This window comes from Ursus arctos, unplaced genomic scaffold (assembly GCF_023065955.2).
Source record: "Ursus arctos isolate Adak ecotype North America unplaced genomic scaffold, UrsArc2.0 scaffold_14, whole genome shotgun sequence".
Taxonomy (NCBI): Eukaryota; Metazoa; Chordata; class Mammalia; order Carnivora; family Ursidae; genus Ursus; species Ursus arctos.
In genome coordinates, this window is record NW_026622808.1 from 30,780,473 (window position 1) to 30,798,846 (window position 18,374).

An 18,374-nucleotide genomic window follows, 5' to 3' on the forward strand; every position below is an offset into this window, starting at 1 on the left:
GCTGCCTCTCGCGACTGCCCTTCAACGTGAGGTGGTGACTGACATCTCCCAGATGGGGAAGATCGTCCACAGAGACGTACGGATGTGCCCAAGAGCCCCAGAGTGAGGCAAAAGTCAGAGCCAGAATCCCAACCCAGGTCTCTGGCCTTGAGGCAGACCCAACTCCCCTCGCCAAGCCCCCCAGGAACCTGGAGTCATAGTGAAGAGGACAGGCCACCTGACAGCACGCCCCCGAGTCCTGCCCAGGGCTGCAGGTAGATCAGCCGGTGCTCTGGGCCCTCGGTGTTCCTTGAGGGGGAAAAAGTCATGCCGGGCATTCCCTCATCCTCCCACTCTAGGAGTCTGGCCTACAGCGCCATTCTTGAAACTCCTCCTCCCCCACCCAGGTCCCATTCTCCCAGCTTCCCAGCCTCCAGGCCCTTCCTCAGCCCCTGATCTCACAGGGGGGCACAGGTGTTAGAGGAAGAAGGGGCTTTAGAAATCTAGGATAGAAAGGCAGTCATGCCTTGCCTTAAAAACAGGGAGCCCAGAAGTACCAGAGTTGGCTGGGGGTGAGACCCATGTGGAAGTCCCACCCACATTCGCCCCACTGTGTCCAGCCCCAAGGCCTGCCAAGAGCACCAGGTGCCCAAACCCTGATGGCTCAGAACAGCCAGCAGCGGGTCTAGGCCACGCCCAGGACCCATCTCCAGTTAAGTCAGCCCCCTGCCCAGCTTGAGCTGCTGTCACATCTGGCTCGTGTGGTCTGCACCCACTGCCACCTAAGACTCCGCAGGGCCCAGCCCACATTCCCTAGACTTCCAGGCTGGGCTCTGCACCCAGCCCACCTGAAAACGCACAGCTGATGGGCACCTGAAGTACTAGAAACAGCTGATGTACCGAAAATCAAGGACTGAAAAAGAAACAATGAGTAATACCCCCAAAGAAATATTAAGCAGCCATGAGAACTTTGTATTAGTGTATTTATCAAAAGATGACCGGGACACAATGTGTGAAAAAGGCCATGAGCAGCAGAGTATGCTCAGACACGTTAGGCTGTATTTTCTAAATTTTCCATAACCGAAAAGAATCTGTGATTTAAGTACTTTGGTAAGTATCAATTCAAATTTTAAGAGAGAAAGGTGGGCAGCCAAGCTGAATCCCAAAGGGCACACGAGATCTGAACTGGCCCCACTGACTGTCTGGGGCCAGATGGGGGTGGGGGGACAGGAGCCTGCACAGCCAAAGGCCCGGGCGCCTCCGCACCTGGGTGCGGAGCTAAGGGTGAAGATGGCGGAAGAGACCCAGGCGGGGCCTGCCTCGGGAGCTCGCAGGCAGAGGGACTGCGGAGGAGCCCCGGGGCTGGTCTCCTTCCTCTCAGTTGGGAGATCTTGGACAAGTCGCCTCACCTGCAGGAAGCGCAGCTTCCTCACCTCGGGGTTGGACCACACCTACTCCCGGAACAGGGAGGGGGATTTCATGGGAAGGGCACTGCCCATCAGGACCTACAAGATCCGGACTTCCTTCCAGGCAGAAAGGACCAGCCATCCTCTCTGCTTTCCCCTGCACAGAAGGGAAGCACCTGGCTTGCTCACACAGTGGACACTGCCTCCTTAAACCAGTCCTCTCCTGCTTCACTCTCCCACGTTTCAGGGCCTCTTCCTGAGCAATGGGGTCAGGAAAAACAGGGTGGCCGCAGGTCGTCTCAGCACGAGCCCCCGGAGCCACAGCTGATCCCACGGCAACGGACGGGAGAGCCCTCGGCCTGGAGCGCAGGGAGGTGACTCAGGCGGAGCGGGCGAGAGCCGCCCTGTGGTCACCGCGGGAGCGGGATCAGCTGACGTCATGGATATGTGAGCACATGCTGGTACACAGACACCGTCCTGGGGACCCAACTCGCAGACCAGAGAAGGCCTGGCATTTGCCAGCCTGCAGGGTTTGGGCACCGGGCGGGGCCTCAGCTGGGGTGGGACCTCTCTCCACACACAGTTGGAGAACTGGTTCTCCATCCTGAAGAATGAGGGCTAGTGGCCCAGTTTCTTCGGCAGCAGTCTGTGATGCCCACTCCAGAGTGGGCCACTGTCCCTGCATGGTGACTGCTCCAGCTGGGTGCACACCCTGATCCAGAGCCAGAGGGAGGTGGTGGTTGTGGGGGCTGAGGGTTTGAGGCTCGCTTGTTCAAGCACTTAACAAGACACGCTCCCCTGCCCCATGTCCGCTAGGGTGTGCAGCACCTCCCCTCTGCTCCCACCTGCCAGGGTGGCCGTGACTGTCAGCCACAAACCCTGCCCCAGACACCCCTCCGTGGTGTCTCTATCAGCTGACTTGCCATCAGGAGGAAGTGACTGAGGGCTTAAAAAAAACACAAAAGCAGCTGGCAGAAATCCCCCTCTCTGTGGGCCAGCTTTCCAGGGCTGCCGGGTCATATCTTACTGAGGCTGGAAGCAAGGGGCTGTGTTAGGGGTCACGGATGCCCCCTCAGAGGTAGCCAGAGGGAGGGGTGGCTGGGAGAGGGCGGACCCAGCCCAGATGACAAGCAGGGCCCTTCTGGGAAGGCAAACACGTCTTTCCTTCCCACAGGGCCTAGCTTGGGCTGGTCCACCTTCAAGGGACTGACTCCCCACCCCAGTGGGGATCTGGTTGTATGGGGACAGGGCACAGATTCATCCTGGAGAAGGTCCTACACATTTTAAGAAGGAGTCTGGATCTACTGATTCCACGCAATTCCAATCAAAATCCCAGCAAGCATTTTTAGAGATCTTAACAAGCCGATTCTAAAGTTCATAAGGAGAAGCAAAAAGGAACTGGAACGGCCAAGATTCTGAGATGTGTCCTCAAGTAAATGGGCGGGAGCACGGGCAGAGAGGAAGATGGGTGATTCTCCAGCATGGCTGGGGAGGGGCGAGGTCGCAGGGTGTCTGCCCCCAATCCTGCCGGGTTTTCCTGTTTCCTCCACCACCAGCCCTGGCCCCACATTGCATCTGCAAAACGATACCACTCAACGGCTTTGCTGAGAAGGATCTGTACCGAGGAGAGAAGGTCCTAGAAAGGTTCCTAACGAGTCATTTCTTGGCCACACGTGCTTACTTTTTGCTCGTCCACCCACCGTGTTGTGTCCCCAACGACTGCCCCACTTGTAAAGTGAGCACAGCCTATGTGAGAGTTCTGCCCTCTCCACATGTGCCTGGGGTCCTTCCGCTCTCCCAGGAGGGCCTAAAAGTGTCTTCTTTCTGCCCGGAGCCCAGCACTAGCCAGATAAAAAGCAATGGTATTTGCTGTGCTCATCAGGGAAGCAAGTGCTATTTTTCTCTCCATCTTTCAGTTGCAGATACTCGGGTGAGGCTCACTGAGGCAACGTGACTTGCCTGGGCCCAGAAGGCTAAAAACCGGCAGGCCTGGCCTCAAACCCGGAGCTGCTTCCAAGTCCCAAGCTCTCTCCATCTGCCTGGTTTCTACAGTTTTGGGGTCCACTGCCTGGTTTCTACGATTTTGGGGCCCAACCCATCCCACTGAGAACCGTCTCAACTTTTCTTATTTTGCTCAGTCCTGTCTCTGTAAACAAAAGTGCACGATGAACTTTTGGGAAGTTCATCCGGGAAGTTCATCACCAACCGGAGACACGGGCTGCCTCCACAAGCCTGTGCAGCGCCTACGGGCCACCACATTCAATCTCCCTCCCTCCTCCAGTGACCCATACGAAGCCCAGGCTGGGGTTTCCAAGCCACAGGTCAGAGGGTGTCTGTCCATGCCTCCCCAACAAGAGGTCACCCCACTCATCTTTCACCCTGCTGGTTCACACTTCTGGGCCTTCTCTGCCCAAATCCTACCCACTAAGATTCCAGACCCAACTCAATAGGAATGCTCTCCATAAGGCCTTGCCCTGCTGCCCCTGGCTGAAGGCAGCCCAGAGTGGGCCCTGCATCCCTCTCAGGACACTTCAGAAGGGCTGGTGCCCACGGGGGTGCCCACCTGGCACCTGGGCTCGGTATGGGTTGGCCTGGACCGAAGCAGACTGTTCTTACCTCCCAGGAGCCATGGAAGCGAAGATGCTCACTGGTAACTGGCCTCAGAGGTCATCCCTGCCCGCCCCCCACCTCAGTGGAGCTGGAGGGCTGCCCCTTTCTCCCCACTGGCAAAGGGGGCCATGGCAGGCGCTGTGGTCTAGGGGCTCCATGGAGTCTGCTCCCAAGCCGTAAGCATCATGCTGGGAGCCCCTTTCCAGACTTGGGTACAGATGAGGAGAAAGGTTCCCTCTTGCCTAGGACAGACACAGATTCTGCTGCCTCGGGCTCTTCCTGGAAAGCCCATGGCCAAGCCCTAGACCCTGCAGTCTGGGGTTAAACCCACAGGGGTCTGGCCACTTGGTACAGGGACTGAGGCTCTGGCCCTGCCTTCTCGAATAACCCAGGCAGCCCGTTTGCTCTAAGCCTATTCAAGTCACGAGAGTCCCCTTTTCCTGCGGGGGCTACAAATTCAGGCACAACCCCACGCCTAGCTGAGGCAGGGCTTCCTGACAACCAAGGCAGTGACTGAGCAGCAGAGGGACCGCCACAGAGGCCAAGCTCCTGAGTCTGGGGCCACACCTGTCCCCCACACACCCTGCCTTGAAGGAGGCGGGGTGAGAAAAGTGGAAGAACAGGATGAGCTGAAGCAGAACTCAATTCAGTGTCCCACATTTGGTCCCTGGGCTGGTCCGAGCAGGCCTCCCGCCTCCCACCTCCCCCACCCCCACCCCCACCCCCACATGTCCCACGGGCTCAGCAGGGGATTTCAGAGGGGGTCTCGGGCTTCACCACAAATGACTCGTTAAGGCCTAGAAGGTGAACGGGGGCTCTTTTAGCCAGAGCTCCCGCGTAGGAACCTGGGGCCCTGCACCCCTCGCTTTCTTTTTCACACTGTTTTCGTGATGAAATCTCGCAGGGACACAGAAACATTCAGAGAATAACACAACACTTGTGCTCACTTCCTCCAGAGGCAACAAAAGCAACACTCTGCCGTTTTTGAGACAGGTTTGTTCCTCCCCAACCCCCCTTTTCTGTTAAAGAAATCCTATATTGCTGCCAGTGAAAGCCTTTCCCTAATCCTGCTTCCTGCCGGCTTCCCAGCAGCTAATCTGAGGGCGGGAGCGGGCGCACGTCCCCGAGCACGGTCCCATTTCTGGAGCTTCCACTTCATGGACTTCTTCCCACACGCCTGCTTTTCTGTCCAGTCTGTCTCCCTCTAGAGAGCGTCCGTCCCGCGAGGGCAAGGACAGTGTTTTGTCCACTGCCGCCTCCCAGGCCACATCAGACAACCGAGTCAGGACTTGTGAAGCGAGTAACACGTCCATCATCGTGTGGGCCTCTGAATTTGATATAAACGTTCCTCCCCTGTCTGTTCTCAATTCTGAAGCCTGCGCTTTCCTCCATCGAACCACGTTTAGAGTCAAACACACAGCTCAACAATCAAGTGTTCTCCTGTATGACCCGCCCACCTGCTCACCAATGACCCTTCTCTTTCTCATCAAGGAAGAGGGGGATGAGAGCAGGGCTCTCCCAGCAAAGCGAAGGCAGCCCAGAAATCAGGACCCAAGGCTCTAGCCAGCGACCGACTGAGAACCTAAGTAAGAACAAACCAGAAGAAAACCAAAGGTTCCCTCAGCAGGTCCCACAGAACAGGGGAAACTGTGCAGGTATGCAGCCCCAAACCACGCAAGTCGGGTCACTTGGCAAAAGAGCAAGGCGCTGGCCTTCATCTCTGCCACCAGTGAGGGCCCCCTGAGGTGCTGGTGGAGGGGGCCAGACCCAACAAGAAAGCACAGAGCCCAGCACTGGGGTGGCGGGGGTCCCAGCACCACCCACCTCTCAGCACAGAGCCATTCCCATTTTTGATGACAAGTGAGGTGGCAAGGACCCTACAGGGCTGCCTGTGTGGACAGCAGGAACCCACTCTGTAAACTGTCAAGTCACAGAGGGGCACACACACGTGTACCCTGTGGACTTGAAAAGGCCCCATACCGTTTGAGATCAGCTCCCAATGAGGGGCCTGTACCTGGGGAGGTTCCACTCACACTGGTAAAGTTAACACAAGGCTGTGGCATCAGGGAGTCCCGCTCTTCCTCTGGGGAGGGTCTCCCCCTCCTGTTGTACCCCCTCAAAGCACAGCCCGCCCAGGGAAGTTTTCTTCGGACATCAAGACCCACTACCCCATGTGAGCAGACGCCTTCCAGCCCTGGGCCTGAAGGAAACTGCTCAGGACGGAGGACATCAAGGAGACCTGTCCATTCAGAAACCAAGTCTGATCCCAGCACAGGTTCCCAGCTGCCCTTGAGGCCCAAGTTCAAGGCTGGGTGTGGGAGGGAGGGCACGAGACCCCGGAACTCTGGCACGAAGTGCTAGGCAGACAGGAAGGTTCTTCCCACACAGCTCCTGCCCACCCCACACTTTGGACTTGCAAACTTTGCCAGGTATTTTTGATGCAAAGCAGCACCCACGCCGTGTGGAGGTGCCAGCCCTCGAGAAGTGTCGGAGGGCAGTCTGTGTGCCCGCAATCACAGGAAGAGCACCGTGTTCGGGAAACCGAGGCTGACCTGACCAGATGACAGGATCTGGCAAAGAGAAACACTCTCCATGGCCTCCGGAGAGGGGCCGCGGAGCGCACACAGGGAGGAAGCAGCTGAGGCCTCCGGGCCGAGCTCTACGTGAAGACCGACATGTGGGAGGTGGAGAGGAGAGGAAAAAGAGAGCACGAGGGATCCAGGCCGAGACAGCAGCACACACAGAGGACGCCGTCAAGAGACGCTGAAGGGCCAGAGGGGTTCAGGGAACCAGCAGGGGCTGGATGAGGCCAGGCGGCCCCAGCAGAGCCAACGCGCCAGGCATGGTTTGGACCTGATTTTGCAGGTGCTGTGGAAACATGCCATGCAAGTGGTTTGGAGAAGAGGGCTAAGCCTTAATGAGGGTCAGGAAAAAACGGCGGGGGGCTGAGTAAAAGCCGGCCAGCCAGTGGGGGAAAGGGAGCAAAGGAGACTCCGAATGGGGAGAGGGCAAGCTTTTCAGGTCTTAACAAGGCAGCCATGGGGTGAGGGGGAAGGCACGGGGTAGAGACTGTCAACACAGCGGTGGGATGACGCAGAGCTGCACACGGGCCTCACCTGTGCTTCTCGCCTTCCTCTTCCCCTTCTCTGAGCTGCTTGGTCTTGGGCTCCCCATCTTCCTTGTCCTGCAAAGGAAGGGAGAAAACCACTTGCTCGGATGGACACTCCTACTTCCAGTCCTTGACGCCCGGGGAGCCGGGGAAGAACAGGACACCTTGGGAGCCACTCACCCTGGCAAGGAGCAGCAGCTTGGCGTCACAGCCTCCGAGTGGCGCACAATACCGGAGCCTCACTGCCCAGCCTTCCACTCGCCCCCCACACGCCCACAGAACTTAACACCGGCAACCCCAGCCCAGGCCAGGCCCACGGTGACAGGAGGAGCTAGGAGGTTCCAGTGGAGACATGTAGCTGGTCAGTGACCCCTTCGTGGGTCTGGATGGAGCCACCTGCTGAGCGGGGAAGGGCAGTCACCAGAGACCAGGGTGGGGCAAAAGCTTGGGCCTCCTGACCCCGCCTCCAGGCCAGGGGCCTCTCCAGAAACACCTACTTGCTCACCTTAAGGAGCAGTGTAACTCCAACTAGAACCAGGCTTAGGATAAGACTCCTGCCATGTATTCAGGGCATGGAGGAGGGGAACTAGTTTGAAGTTTCTATGGGAAGAATTTCTTCTAAATCTGCTTCTTTCTTTTTTTCTTTTTTTGTCTTCCTCCTGCCCCCATCTGCTTGCACATCTCCAGCCTGGTGCAGCACATACTCGTTCTCCAGGGACACCAGGGGCCGCAACAGAGGATACCACCACGCTGCTTCCAGCAGCAGAAGCAAGTGTCCTCCTGGGCACTCTCCCTGACTCTGGAAGATCGGACTGGCCCCGGGGACAGACGGACATGCAGAGCCCATGCCTGTGCTCAGATGTGTGACCGTGTTCTCAGTGCACATGCTGAGGCTCTCCAGGGTCTCCGTGCCTGCCAGGACCGGCAGGGTGTCTGTGCACTTCAGTACTGGCAGCGACGTGCCTTCGACCATCTCGCTGGAGCAGTGTTCTGGGCTGCCACAGGGAGGCCGCTGTGACGTCAGAAAGAGCTAGAGCGGCGCCTGGCAGGCTTGGTTGGAGGAGCATACAACTCTTGATCTCAGGGTTCTGAGTTTGAGCCTCATGTTGGGTACAGAGATTACAAAAAAAAAAAAAAGAAGGAAGGAAGGAAAGAAAAGAAAAAAAAAATCTTGTCATTTGCAAAGACGCGGATGGAACTAGACAGTACTACACTAAGAGAAATAAGTCAGTCAGAGACAGACAAATACCATATGATTTCACTCCTACATGGAATTTAAGAAATAAAACAGATGAACGTAGGAGAAGGGAAAGAAGAAATAAAGTAAGATAAAATCAGAGAGGGAGACAAACCATAAGAGACTTTTTTTTTTTAATATTTTTTTTATTTATTTGACAGAGAGGCAGCGAGAGAGGGAACACAAGCAGGGGGAGTGGGAGAGGGAGAAGCAGGCTCCCAGCAGAGCAGGGAGCCCGATGCGGGGCTCGATCCCAGAGTGCTGGCATCATGACCTGAGCTGAAGGCAGACACTTAATGACGGAGCCACCCAGGTGCCCCCCATAAGAGACTCTTAACTCTAGAAAACAAACTGAGGGTTGCTGGAGGGGAGGTGGGTGGGGGATGGGATAACCGGGTGACGGGCAGTAAGGAGGGCACGTGATGTACTGAGCACTGGGTGTCATAGGCAACTGATGAATCACTAAATTCTACGCCTGCAACTAATAATACAGTATATGTTAACGAAATTGAATTTAAATAAAAAATTTTGAAAAGGAAAGAGCTAGAGCTGACACATAAATTTTAAGTAAAACAGCTATGCGTACTAACTCTCCTCGAAGTTTATGCCACTGACGGCTGCCTCCCCGAGAGTGGCATTTGCTTCCCTTCCTAACAGTGATCATGATGGAGACCTGAGAACAACCAGACCCCACCATTCCTTGGCCTCACACTTACAGGGAAGGAGACCCAAACCAGGCTAGAGGCTTCTGGTCTTTTATGATGTGAAAGGATCACGATAAGCCCTTGCTCTTTCAACCCAGGGCAGCCTAGTCTCAGGGATGAAGCAGCAGGAACGGGTGACAAGCCACATGAGAGAGGTAAACACGGTTCTGTGGGGTGGGGTGGGGTGGGGAGGGGAGGGATGGACAGAATGTGGGGGCTACAGGTGTAGGAAAGGCCTTCGTGGAGCAGGGTGCAGCATGAGCAAGGGTGGGTGTGGTCTGCAGAACACCCAGGTGGCTGGAGTAGCAGGCCTGGTGAAGGTGAATGCTGGTCAAGTTATCAAGGCAGGGGGCCAGTCACAGAGGGCTCTGACCAGTGTCCTAAGGCACTAGGAGCCAGCGGAAAGGCTGGCGGAGCTGTTGGCAGAAGGACCTTTCCTAAGATCCTAGCCACCTCGCTGGACAAGCAACCCTGGGGAAGAGAGGCTTTCCCTTGGTGATAGCGAAAGAGGGAAGGGAGGTCAGAGCACAAATTCTCAAATGAGAAACAAGCTAGGGTTCTTTATGTGGCCCACAGGGCTGTGGGGGTCTGGGTACGACCTTCCACGGAGGCCCAGCGGACACATGTACCCCTCTCCCTGACGAAATGCCAGTGGATTAAGCAAGCCATAAACCCGGTCAAAAAAAAAAAAAAAAAAAAGCTGCTTCCAACTGCCACCCAGCAGACTCCCTGATGGCCGGCCTCCCCTTGGTGAGTAAGGACAGAGGTGGAAGGGCAGAAAAAGGCTCAGCTTTCCCCAATGGGGGCTGGTGGGCAACTGCACAGGCAGGCATCTTTCCATGGGGCTCTGTTAACCGGGACCAGCTGGCAGAGGAGGGTGGAGACGACAGGACCGGCCTCTGGGAACCAGTCCTTCGCAAACACCATGCCCCTCTTGGCAGCCACCGCTGTCCTGGAGTCCCAGAGACACTGGAGTGCCTTGGCACAGGCTGGTTATTCATTAATAAAAGAGAAAACACGCAACTATCTCTGTGACATTTTAAAGAGTGCCCCGCAGTCTGGTGGGTGGGCCGCACCGTTACCTCTGCCCACGGCCTGAGGTTAAGGAGGACCCCAGCCTGGGCTGCTGTGTGAGAGCAGGTGCTCAGGAACCGTCAAGAGATGAGTGTGGGGCAGGAGCCAGGTAACACATAAACAGGCCACAGAAATGCAAGGACGAGGTGCGCTCCAGTCTCCACGCTCAACAGCAACTCAGACTGGACAGTGAGCATTCGTGAGCGGGGAAACAGCTCCTGGGTGACCCTGGCCTCGGTCCCAAGGCAGGACACTCGTTACCTGGGATGGCGGCAGGAGGTGGAGACCACCCTCATGGCCCACCCCAGCCTAAGAGACTCAAAGGGTCCCCAGAACTGAAGGCCCCCAGGGCTGTCTCCGAGGTCCTCAGTTCAAGCCACAGGGAGCCTGGCAAGTGGCCATGAGGGAAAGGGAAAAGATTTGCCTGAGGCCACAGAGCCTGTCCGTGGTGGCTGCAGGTGTGGATCAAGGCCCTTCTGACCCCTGCCCTGTGTTCTCACCAAGGAGAGAGATGAGAGAGAGTGTATGGAGAGTGGCACTCAGTTTCTAAAACAGCTCTGAGCCCAGCCACCTCTCCCCTGCTCCCCGATGGTTCAGGGCTGGCTCAGAGCTGGCTCAGGCCGGCCGCAGCCAGCCTGAGTCCAGGGCCAGGCCCTGGGGCACACCCTCGGAGGGCAGGCAGGGCCCGAGGGGCACAGCATCCTAGGGAATTAGGAGACACCACACCCACCCCGAGACTGTTAAATCTCACTGCTTAACCCCTTCCCCCACCACCCTTCCCCAAATCTCCCACCTCTCTCCCTCCTTCCCAGTCCCTGTTCTCCGGCCCCTGCCCTCTCCCAGGCCGCCTCTACAGGCGCCCACTGCCGCTCAGCCCACAGCTGGCTCCCGGGCTTGCCTGCCAGCCTGCCAGGAGGCTGCCCCTCTGCCCCCAAGAACACAGCTTCCTGCTGCACTCCCTGCTTTTCCTCTTCCACCTCCCCTAAGTTTCCCTCCGCTTTACCATCCGCATCCCACATGCCCACCTCATACCACGCGGCGCCTCTGCTCAAAGCTCTCCTTGGCTCCCAAGCCGCTCAGGACAACATCCATTCTCTTTGAGGGGCAGCCTCATGAGGCCTCAGCACTCGGCCCTGCAGCCCACTTGCACTCGTCCCGTCCAGAATACCCTGACACCACAGCCGCTGTCTCTCAAATCCTGATATGCCCATTCTCACAGCCCCGAAGAAAACCCACCCTCTGGCCAATTCGGGAGGTCAGCTCAAAGGCCACTTCCTCCAGGCAGCCTTCTGAGGTTCCCAGACAATATACGAGTCACTCCTCTAGGCCCAGGCATGTGGTCATTCCTGTTCATATCCAGGCCTCCCTCAAGTCTATCATGTCTTCCTCAAGTCTGGGGGCATCTCCTGGAGCCCCTCCTGGCCTGGACTAGACAACCTTCATCAACTGTTTTGACAACTTAACTACTCTCTCCACCAACTCCAGGAGAGCCAAACTCCTGGAAACAGTGGTGGCCGAGGGCAGGAAAGCCACATCCTGGACTGGGGTCCTCTTGCCTGTTCCTGGAAATGCCTCCCATAGCCTGCAGGGGAAAGGGGTCTCTGATGCAAGACTTAAGGGGCCTCAGAACAGCCCCGCCCAAAACAGAGACCGACTGAGCCTTTTCATACTGTTTGAAATCCTTTTGCCAGAAACCAAATTTTTTACAAATAAAATAAGGGTTGTGCAAGATTGGTATTACTTCTTCCTTAAATCTATGATAAGACTTCAGTGAAGCCATCCTGGCCCAAAGTTTTCTTTGTGAGATTTTAGATAGGGGGCTCTATAGATTTTCTATTTCTTCCTGAGTCAGTCTCATTAATTCGTATCTTTCAAGGAGTATCCATTTCACCTAAGTTACTAGATGTATTAGCATAAGACCGCTTATGATAGTCTCTTATTATCCCTTTAATGTCTGTAGGATCTGTAATGATAGCCATTGACATCGACACCTCTGTCTTTTTCTCTGTTAGATCAGCTAGAGGGGCTCCTGGCCGGCTCAGTCAGTAGAGCAGCAACTCTTACTCTCGGGGCCATGAGTTCAAGCCCCACGTTGGGTGTAGAGCTTACTTAGAAAAATAATAAAATATTAGACCAGCTGGAGGTTTATCAATTTGGGGACATTCCAGACTTGGTGTTTTAACAATGTGTTTGCTCCTCAACCCCTTCCCAGAAGAAGCCCTCATTAGCTGAGTACCCCTGCAGGGAAGGGGGGGAGTACATCAATCCATATTTCCTGCCTGAACCCCATTAGAAACTCAATCAACCATCAGAAATGCAGATGGTGGGGGGAAGTTGCTGCCTCTCCTCCTGCTGCCCTCCCCATCCAGGCAAAGACTGGGGTCCCTCTTCCCTCGTAACTCCGCTCCCCTTTGCGTGCTGGGTCTACCCTGGGCACAAAAATAAAGGAAACAAGAACGCTGTCCTCAAGGATCTCAAATCTACTTAAAGGAACAGACTCAGAAAATGTAACTCTGTGCCATGAATGGTAAGGAGGACTTTATCACATGTTTTGTACGCCTGGGGAACTGGCAAGGGATAGGTGTTGTCAGAGAAGGAGGTAACCCTTAACCTCGGCTCTAAATGTCCAACGGGAGATTACCAAGCAGCTGAAGGATGGTAACTGCCTGGTAAAGCCATGAGAGCAGAGTAAAGGCACTGTCCAGACCTGCAGCCCCCCCCCCCCATGGCTGCTTAGCCAGGACTGGGGGAGGTCAAGGCTGGAGGGGGCTGACAAGGCCTTCCTCCAGGGCTGTGGGGAGGCTTAGCCCAGCCAAGGCCAATACTCTCAAAGGGCACTGTGGCAGCCTGGAAGGGGAGTTGTGGGAGAAGATGGGAAGACCAGAGGCCAGGTGAGACGGTCCACTCCCAGCATGGACCTGTCCCAGCCTGCTGCTGGCTAAGAGTTAATGAGGGTTGGGAACTGCCATGGGGGCAATGGTGCTGAAGGAGGAGCTCTCCGGCAGAGGGGAAAACGAACAAGCCCCTCCCTCATCCCAAGAGGAGCTGCTGCCTAGGGTTCTTCCTTCCAGAAGAGAAAGAAGGAGGCAGGAAAGGGTTAATAGAGACACTCCAATCTCTGGTCTAGGTTCCCCTACCACTAGCCCGTAACTGAAGCAGCTGCAGACCCGCGGACCCGACAGAAACTCCCAGGTACAGAAACCCTTTCCATTGCCCAGGCAAACACGCCTCATTAGCTCTGGGTATGCCTGGGGAGCTGTTCATGGAAATGGCCCTTCTGGTCAACTATCAAGAAAGAAGAAGGCCCCAAACCTAGTCCCCTGAGAAGAGGGGAAACTGGCCCCACCTTGAGCCTTTCTGGTTGATTTGGGCCCAGGGTGGGGAAAAGTCAAGGCGAGATAGGCACAGGAAGGGGGTGAGGGGGACAGGAAGGGACTGCAAACCTGGCAGGTTTCACAATCTCACCCTGTTGCCCATCCTCAGAACCAGAGCAGCCCCACGTCGGGTGGAGAGACTTCCTGTCGGGTGCGGCTAGGACAGGCACTGTGCTCCAAGGGCACATAGGGGGCAGGGCAGGCACCCAGTGTCTGACTCACCCTGAAGATGCAGTGATAAACCCAGGGCTGAATGCCACCACACCTGGGCACAGACACTGCACAGTTCTCGACTGCCCAGAAACAGAGGAAAGGGTGGGAGGGAGGTTCTGAGTCTCCCGGGCAAGCAATGATCCCAACAGGACCCCCAACTCGGGGTTCCCAGCACTCAGTTTGCTGCAGGGACTACCTGGCCTGTATGTGCACTCTGCTCAGCAGGTGGGGAGTCCCTCGAGGGCAGGTACCTGCCCTGCCAGTCTGTACCCACGAGCCAGAACCCACCTACAGCAGGTACCGCGTGTAGCTCACAGACTCTGGGCCGGACCCTGCCTGGCAAAGCCCAGCTCCATTTCAGCCTGCTGTGTGACCTTGGGCAAGTTACTCAACCTGTCTGGCCTCGGTTTCCTCTTCTATGAAAACAGACACTATCACACTTGTGTCACGGCACTGCTACAAGAGCGGAATGGCCAGGGAGGAAGGAGAAGAGCCTGCAGCCTGGGTGGACATGGCCGCAGCCCCTGAAGGGCAGGGAGAATGGGGCCAGGGCAGGAAGGGCAGGGCTGCGGAGAAACCGCAGGGCCGCGGGCCCAGACTGCCTGCATCTGACAGGTCATGATAAGCTTTCACTTTCATCAATCCTGAGAGCAGACAAGCTGTGCAACAATGTCTGCTTCACCGAGACGTCAGAAGATGTGTCTGCCCTTCTGCGCAGGGGGACCGATCTGATTCGGCATTCAGCGCGGCACCGGAATCCGCCTCGGAGCGTCCAGCAGGGAGGGTGGGGACGACATCCGAGAGCAGAGAGTCACTGCTCTCCTGCGGGGCAGGTGCTCCCTAGAGGCTTGTGCGCAGGGAGGACAAAGTGCCGGGGAACAGCAAGGAAGCTGGGGATAAGGCCTGCAGATAAGGGCCGGAAGTAGGCCAGTGGCGCTGTGACAGAACAAGAGGGTGCCTGAATGCTCTGGGGGACAAGGAGGAGTCAGACGACTGACTCCAGGTTTGGAGCGGGACTCGCAGGGAGAAGAAGGCCCCTGTGACCACAAAGGGGGCGGTGCTCAGGGGACCGAGAGCAAGGGCGCGGCGGCTCTCGGGCGGACCAGGCGCAGGCCTGGAGTCCAACGGAGGCCGGTGCAGACACAGGCCGGGGGGCCAGCGAGGTGTCCCCGCCTCAGAGAAGAGGGCCCGCTCCTCAGCAGAGGTGGGGCCGGCCCCACCACCCAGGCCCCCGTCACCGGCCCGGCCCCAGGATGGTGGCTGGCGCCCTGCATGGGGCAGACGAGGGTGCGGGGCTGGCCCCAAGCCAAGCCTCCCGCTACTCTTGCCACAAGCACAGCCGGGACACGGCAGACAACGCCTCCAGCAGATTATCGGTTAACAAATATTGACTGGCTCCCTTGTGCTACGGACGGCACATCAGGTCCTGGGGAGGAAAAAGAACAGAACGAGGGCACCTAGTGCTCAGAGACCCAGGGTGGGGGTGGGGGGACACTTTCAGCCTGGGTCCAGGGACGGGATCCCAGAGGTCACCGGTCAGACACACACACAACAGGCCAGGTGTGGAAAGGCTCATTTTTCTGGAGTTAGGAATCCACAGCTCTTCAGATTCTCGAGGGGGCAGTGAGCGGGAAGGTGTGGAGCACTGAGGAAAGGGAAGGTGTCAACAACATGATGGTGTCGTGGGGGGTGCGGGGGGGGGACGTCTCTGGGTGCCACGGGAGGTGTCTGGGGAGGCTCTCCAAAGGAAGAGAGCCTGTCCTGCACCTCAAGGAGTGGGAGGCAGGGGAAGGGCAGGAGAGGGAACAAGGAGCACCCGGAGGTGCAGAGGCCTGGGAGGGCCCCCATGGTCCCCCCCCCCATTCCCAGCAGAAAAGCAGCCCTTGAAAGGTCATGCTGAGGGTGGGGCAAGGACCAGCGCTGCCCGCCCTTTCCCTCACACAGAGCTGGCCTGGACCAGTTCCTCGGGGCAGCCAGCAAGGCTCCAGGCTCCTGCAGGGCCCTCCCTGTAGGGGATGCTGTGGGCAGAGCACAGACTGCACCCCCACAGCTTAGCAGTGCTGGCGCCCAGGGCCAAACCACAGGACCTCCCTGTGTCCTCCCCCGTGGAGCACTGAGGGTAGGGAACCTGGGTCCACCCTCAGGTGCAGGGCTCCATGTGACACCCACGGTGGGAGACAAACTGCCGGCATCCTGGGGTCCTGCTGTCCAACAGCAATGGGCCTGACCTGAACCCCGCCTCTCGCTGCACAACCCTGGGGAACCAGCTCTTCCCTCTGTTTTCAGCTCCCCACCCCTGCCCTGCCTGCACCCCCACAAACAAGCAAACAAGAAAGCAGACAGCCAGTTGAGTTCTAGGAACCAAAACAGACCTAGCAGGGACCCAGGACTCAGGGCCCAGATCCAGGCTGGGAAGCAAAGGACCGACTAGGATCAGCCCAACCCACGGAGAAACTGATCCCGCCTAACGCTGGGAACGGAAGGCATCAGCCTTTTCTAAGGGCGCTTTATTTTTTGCCAAGTTTCTGTAGATGACAAACGCGCAATTTTTTTAAAACTGAAGCTCAAATTAAGAATGACCTGTCCGAGTCCCCAGGGGATGAAGGACCAGGGCCCCAGGCTGGAAGCACAGGTACCGCGTGTGCGAGGCTTCCCCACAGCAGCCTTCACTCTGCACATCACACTGCAGGGAGGCCACAGACAGCGGGTGGGCCTCAGCCCCTTCCCTGGCCCTGCGGCCTGAAGGTTACACCCACGTTCAGCAGAAGGGCTTTCTTCCCAGGCAGGCCCTCCATCGAGAACTGTCCCAGGCGTTTGATTTTACCTGGATGTGCCCACATGAGAGTTTGTCATCTGTCTTCCCTCCTCGACTGGAAGCTCTGAGAGGCCTGTCCATCACTGTCCCCCAGCACCTGGCACCTAACAGCAGCTGGGCTACCAGCAAAGGAGAGAAGGAGCAACCCAGGGGAGGCGGGACACACGTGCTACTCTTCCCCTTACAGACAAGGCTCTCCTCCCAACTGCATGCATCAGGCATCACTAGGCCTGCCTCCTGGACGCGAGGCCTGAGGCTCAGTGGCCCCTAACTCAGGTCCATGCGTGTCAGAGCCCTAGCCTTCCCACCGGTTTGGGGACCCAGCCAACAGAAGCCCACCCAGTTCCCTGCTGCCACATATGCGGTTCTCTCTACCACATCCATCTGCGTGCTCACCGCCGAGTTGTCTGTTCTGTCCTCCCTCCGACAAGCACCCGCACCCCTGCTTCTCTCCTGTAGACTGAGGGCAAAAATCTCAACCGAGGATCCAATCTAACTAGGCCCATCAAATCACAAGACTTCCCAGTAGAAGGGGAGCCCTGGGGAGGGCTGCCCCCCCCCCGTTATTCATCCCTGCTCTGCTGCATTTCCTATAATAATCACACTCATAATGGTATGCCAGGCAATTAATTACCCAATTAATTGACGTAATCATTACTTAACTAATCATCATAAAAATCTAGGGATGCCTGGGTGGCTCAGTCGATCAAGCATCTGCCTTCAGCTCAGGTGATAATCCCAGGGTCCTGGGATCGAGCCCTGCGTCGGGCTCCCTGCTCAGCGGGGAGTCTGCTGCCCCCTCTCCCTCTGAACCCTGCCCCTCGTGCTCACACACACACACTCTCTCTCAAATTAAAAAAAAAAAAAAATCGAGTAAGGTCAGCAGTGCTTTCTTTCTTTCACAGATTAGAAAAATGGAAGTCTGGGGCAAGTAAGCAGCCCACCCAGTGTCACACAGCTTGGGCGGCCAGGGTCCAAAGGCCAGGGTGGGCGTCCAGCCTGGGCTGCTCCCCCGTAGAAGCTGGCCCTCTGCTCTGGCCATCTTCCCACGCCCACCTCAAACACACAGGGCATCTCACTGGTGTCTCACGGCATGTCAGCGTCAGCCTCACACCACCTCACATCTCCTCCTGGTGTCACTTCAGAGAGACATGACCAAACCATCAGGAGCCCCAGATACGACCATTTCTGGGCCAGGAACTTCAAACCCAGAAAAGCACAAGGAGATAAAAGAGCGGTGCACGGAGAGGTGCTCACAGCTATCTTTCTCCTAACAGGGAGAACTGGAACGGCGAGCTGAGTCCGACTTGCTCGTGCACCTGGCCTGTGCGGTCATGGAAACAGGACCATGACACAGAACATCCAGGACTGTGAGAGGCGTGGAGCCCACACACACAGCCACGAGCCAAACCATGGCAACATGACACGTACGAGCCCCCAGACTTCACGGGCTCACACAGGACTGTGGGTAGTATTTTTTCCATTTCCTTTCATTCTGCTGTCAAAATGATTTAATAACAAAATGATCTAAAAACAAAAGCGGCCAGAGGAACCCAGTTGCCTGTGGCTCCCTGTCTCGACTACTCACGCCCTAAACAGCCCCTCCTGACCTTCACCTGGCTCAATGGGAAAGCAGGAAGCCATGGCTGGCCCTCCGGCCCCACACAGCCCAGTTGATGTTTAGTGACCTTTCTCGAGCCTAAGAACACACAAAACCCAAAGGACCAGCATGCTGCAGGGCAGGGGCGGGGGCGGGGGGGTGGAGAATGACTGAGGCCTGCACACGCCAGCGACCCTCTGTGGCCCGGGACTGGGGCCAGCGCGTGTCCTCCAACCAGGCCAGACAGCCTCCC

The 18,374-nt window shown here is 57.0% G+C and overlaps 1 protein-coding gene across 2 annotated transcripts in view; it reads right to left on the reverse strand.

Moving 5' to 3' along the window:
* CCDC12 (coiled-coil domain containing 12) overlaps positions 1–18,374 on the reverse strand; it is a 59,394-nt gene that overhangs the window by 14,306 nt on the left and 26,714 nt on the right. For both annotated transcript variants that reach the window (XM_026500697.4, XM_057311688.1), the window contains one exon: positions 7,112–7,179. In XM_026500697.4, the coding sequence (XP_026356482.1) occupies positions 7,112–7,179 (68 nt within the window). The remainder of the gene's footprint in view (positions 1–7,111; positions 7,180–18,374) is intronic.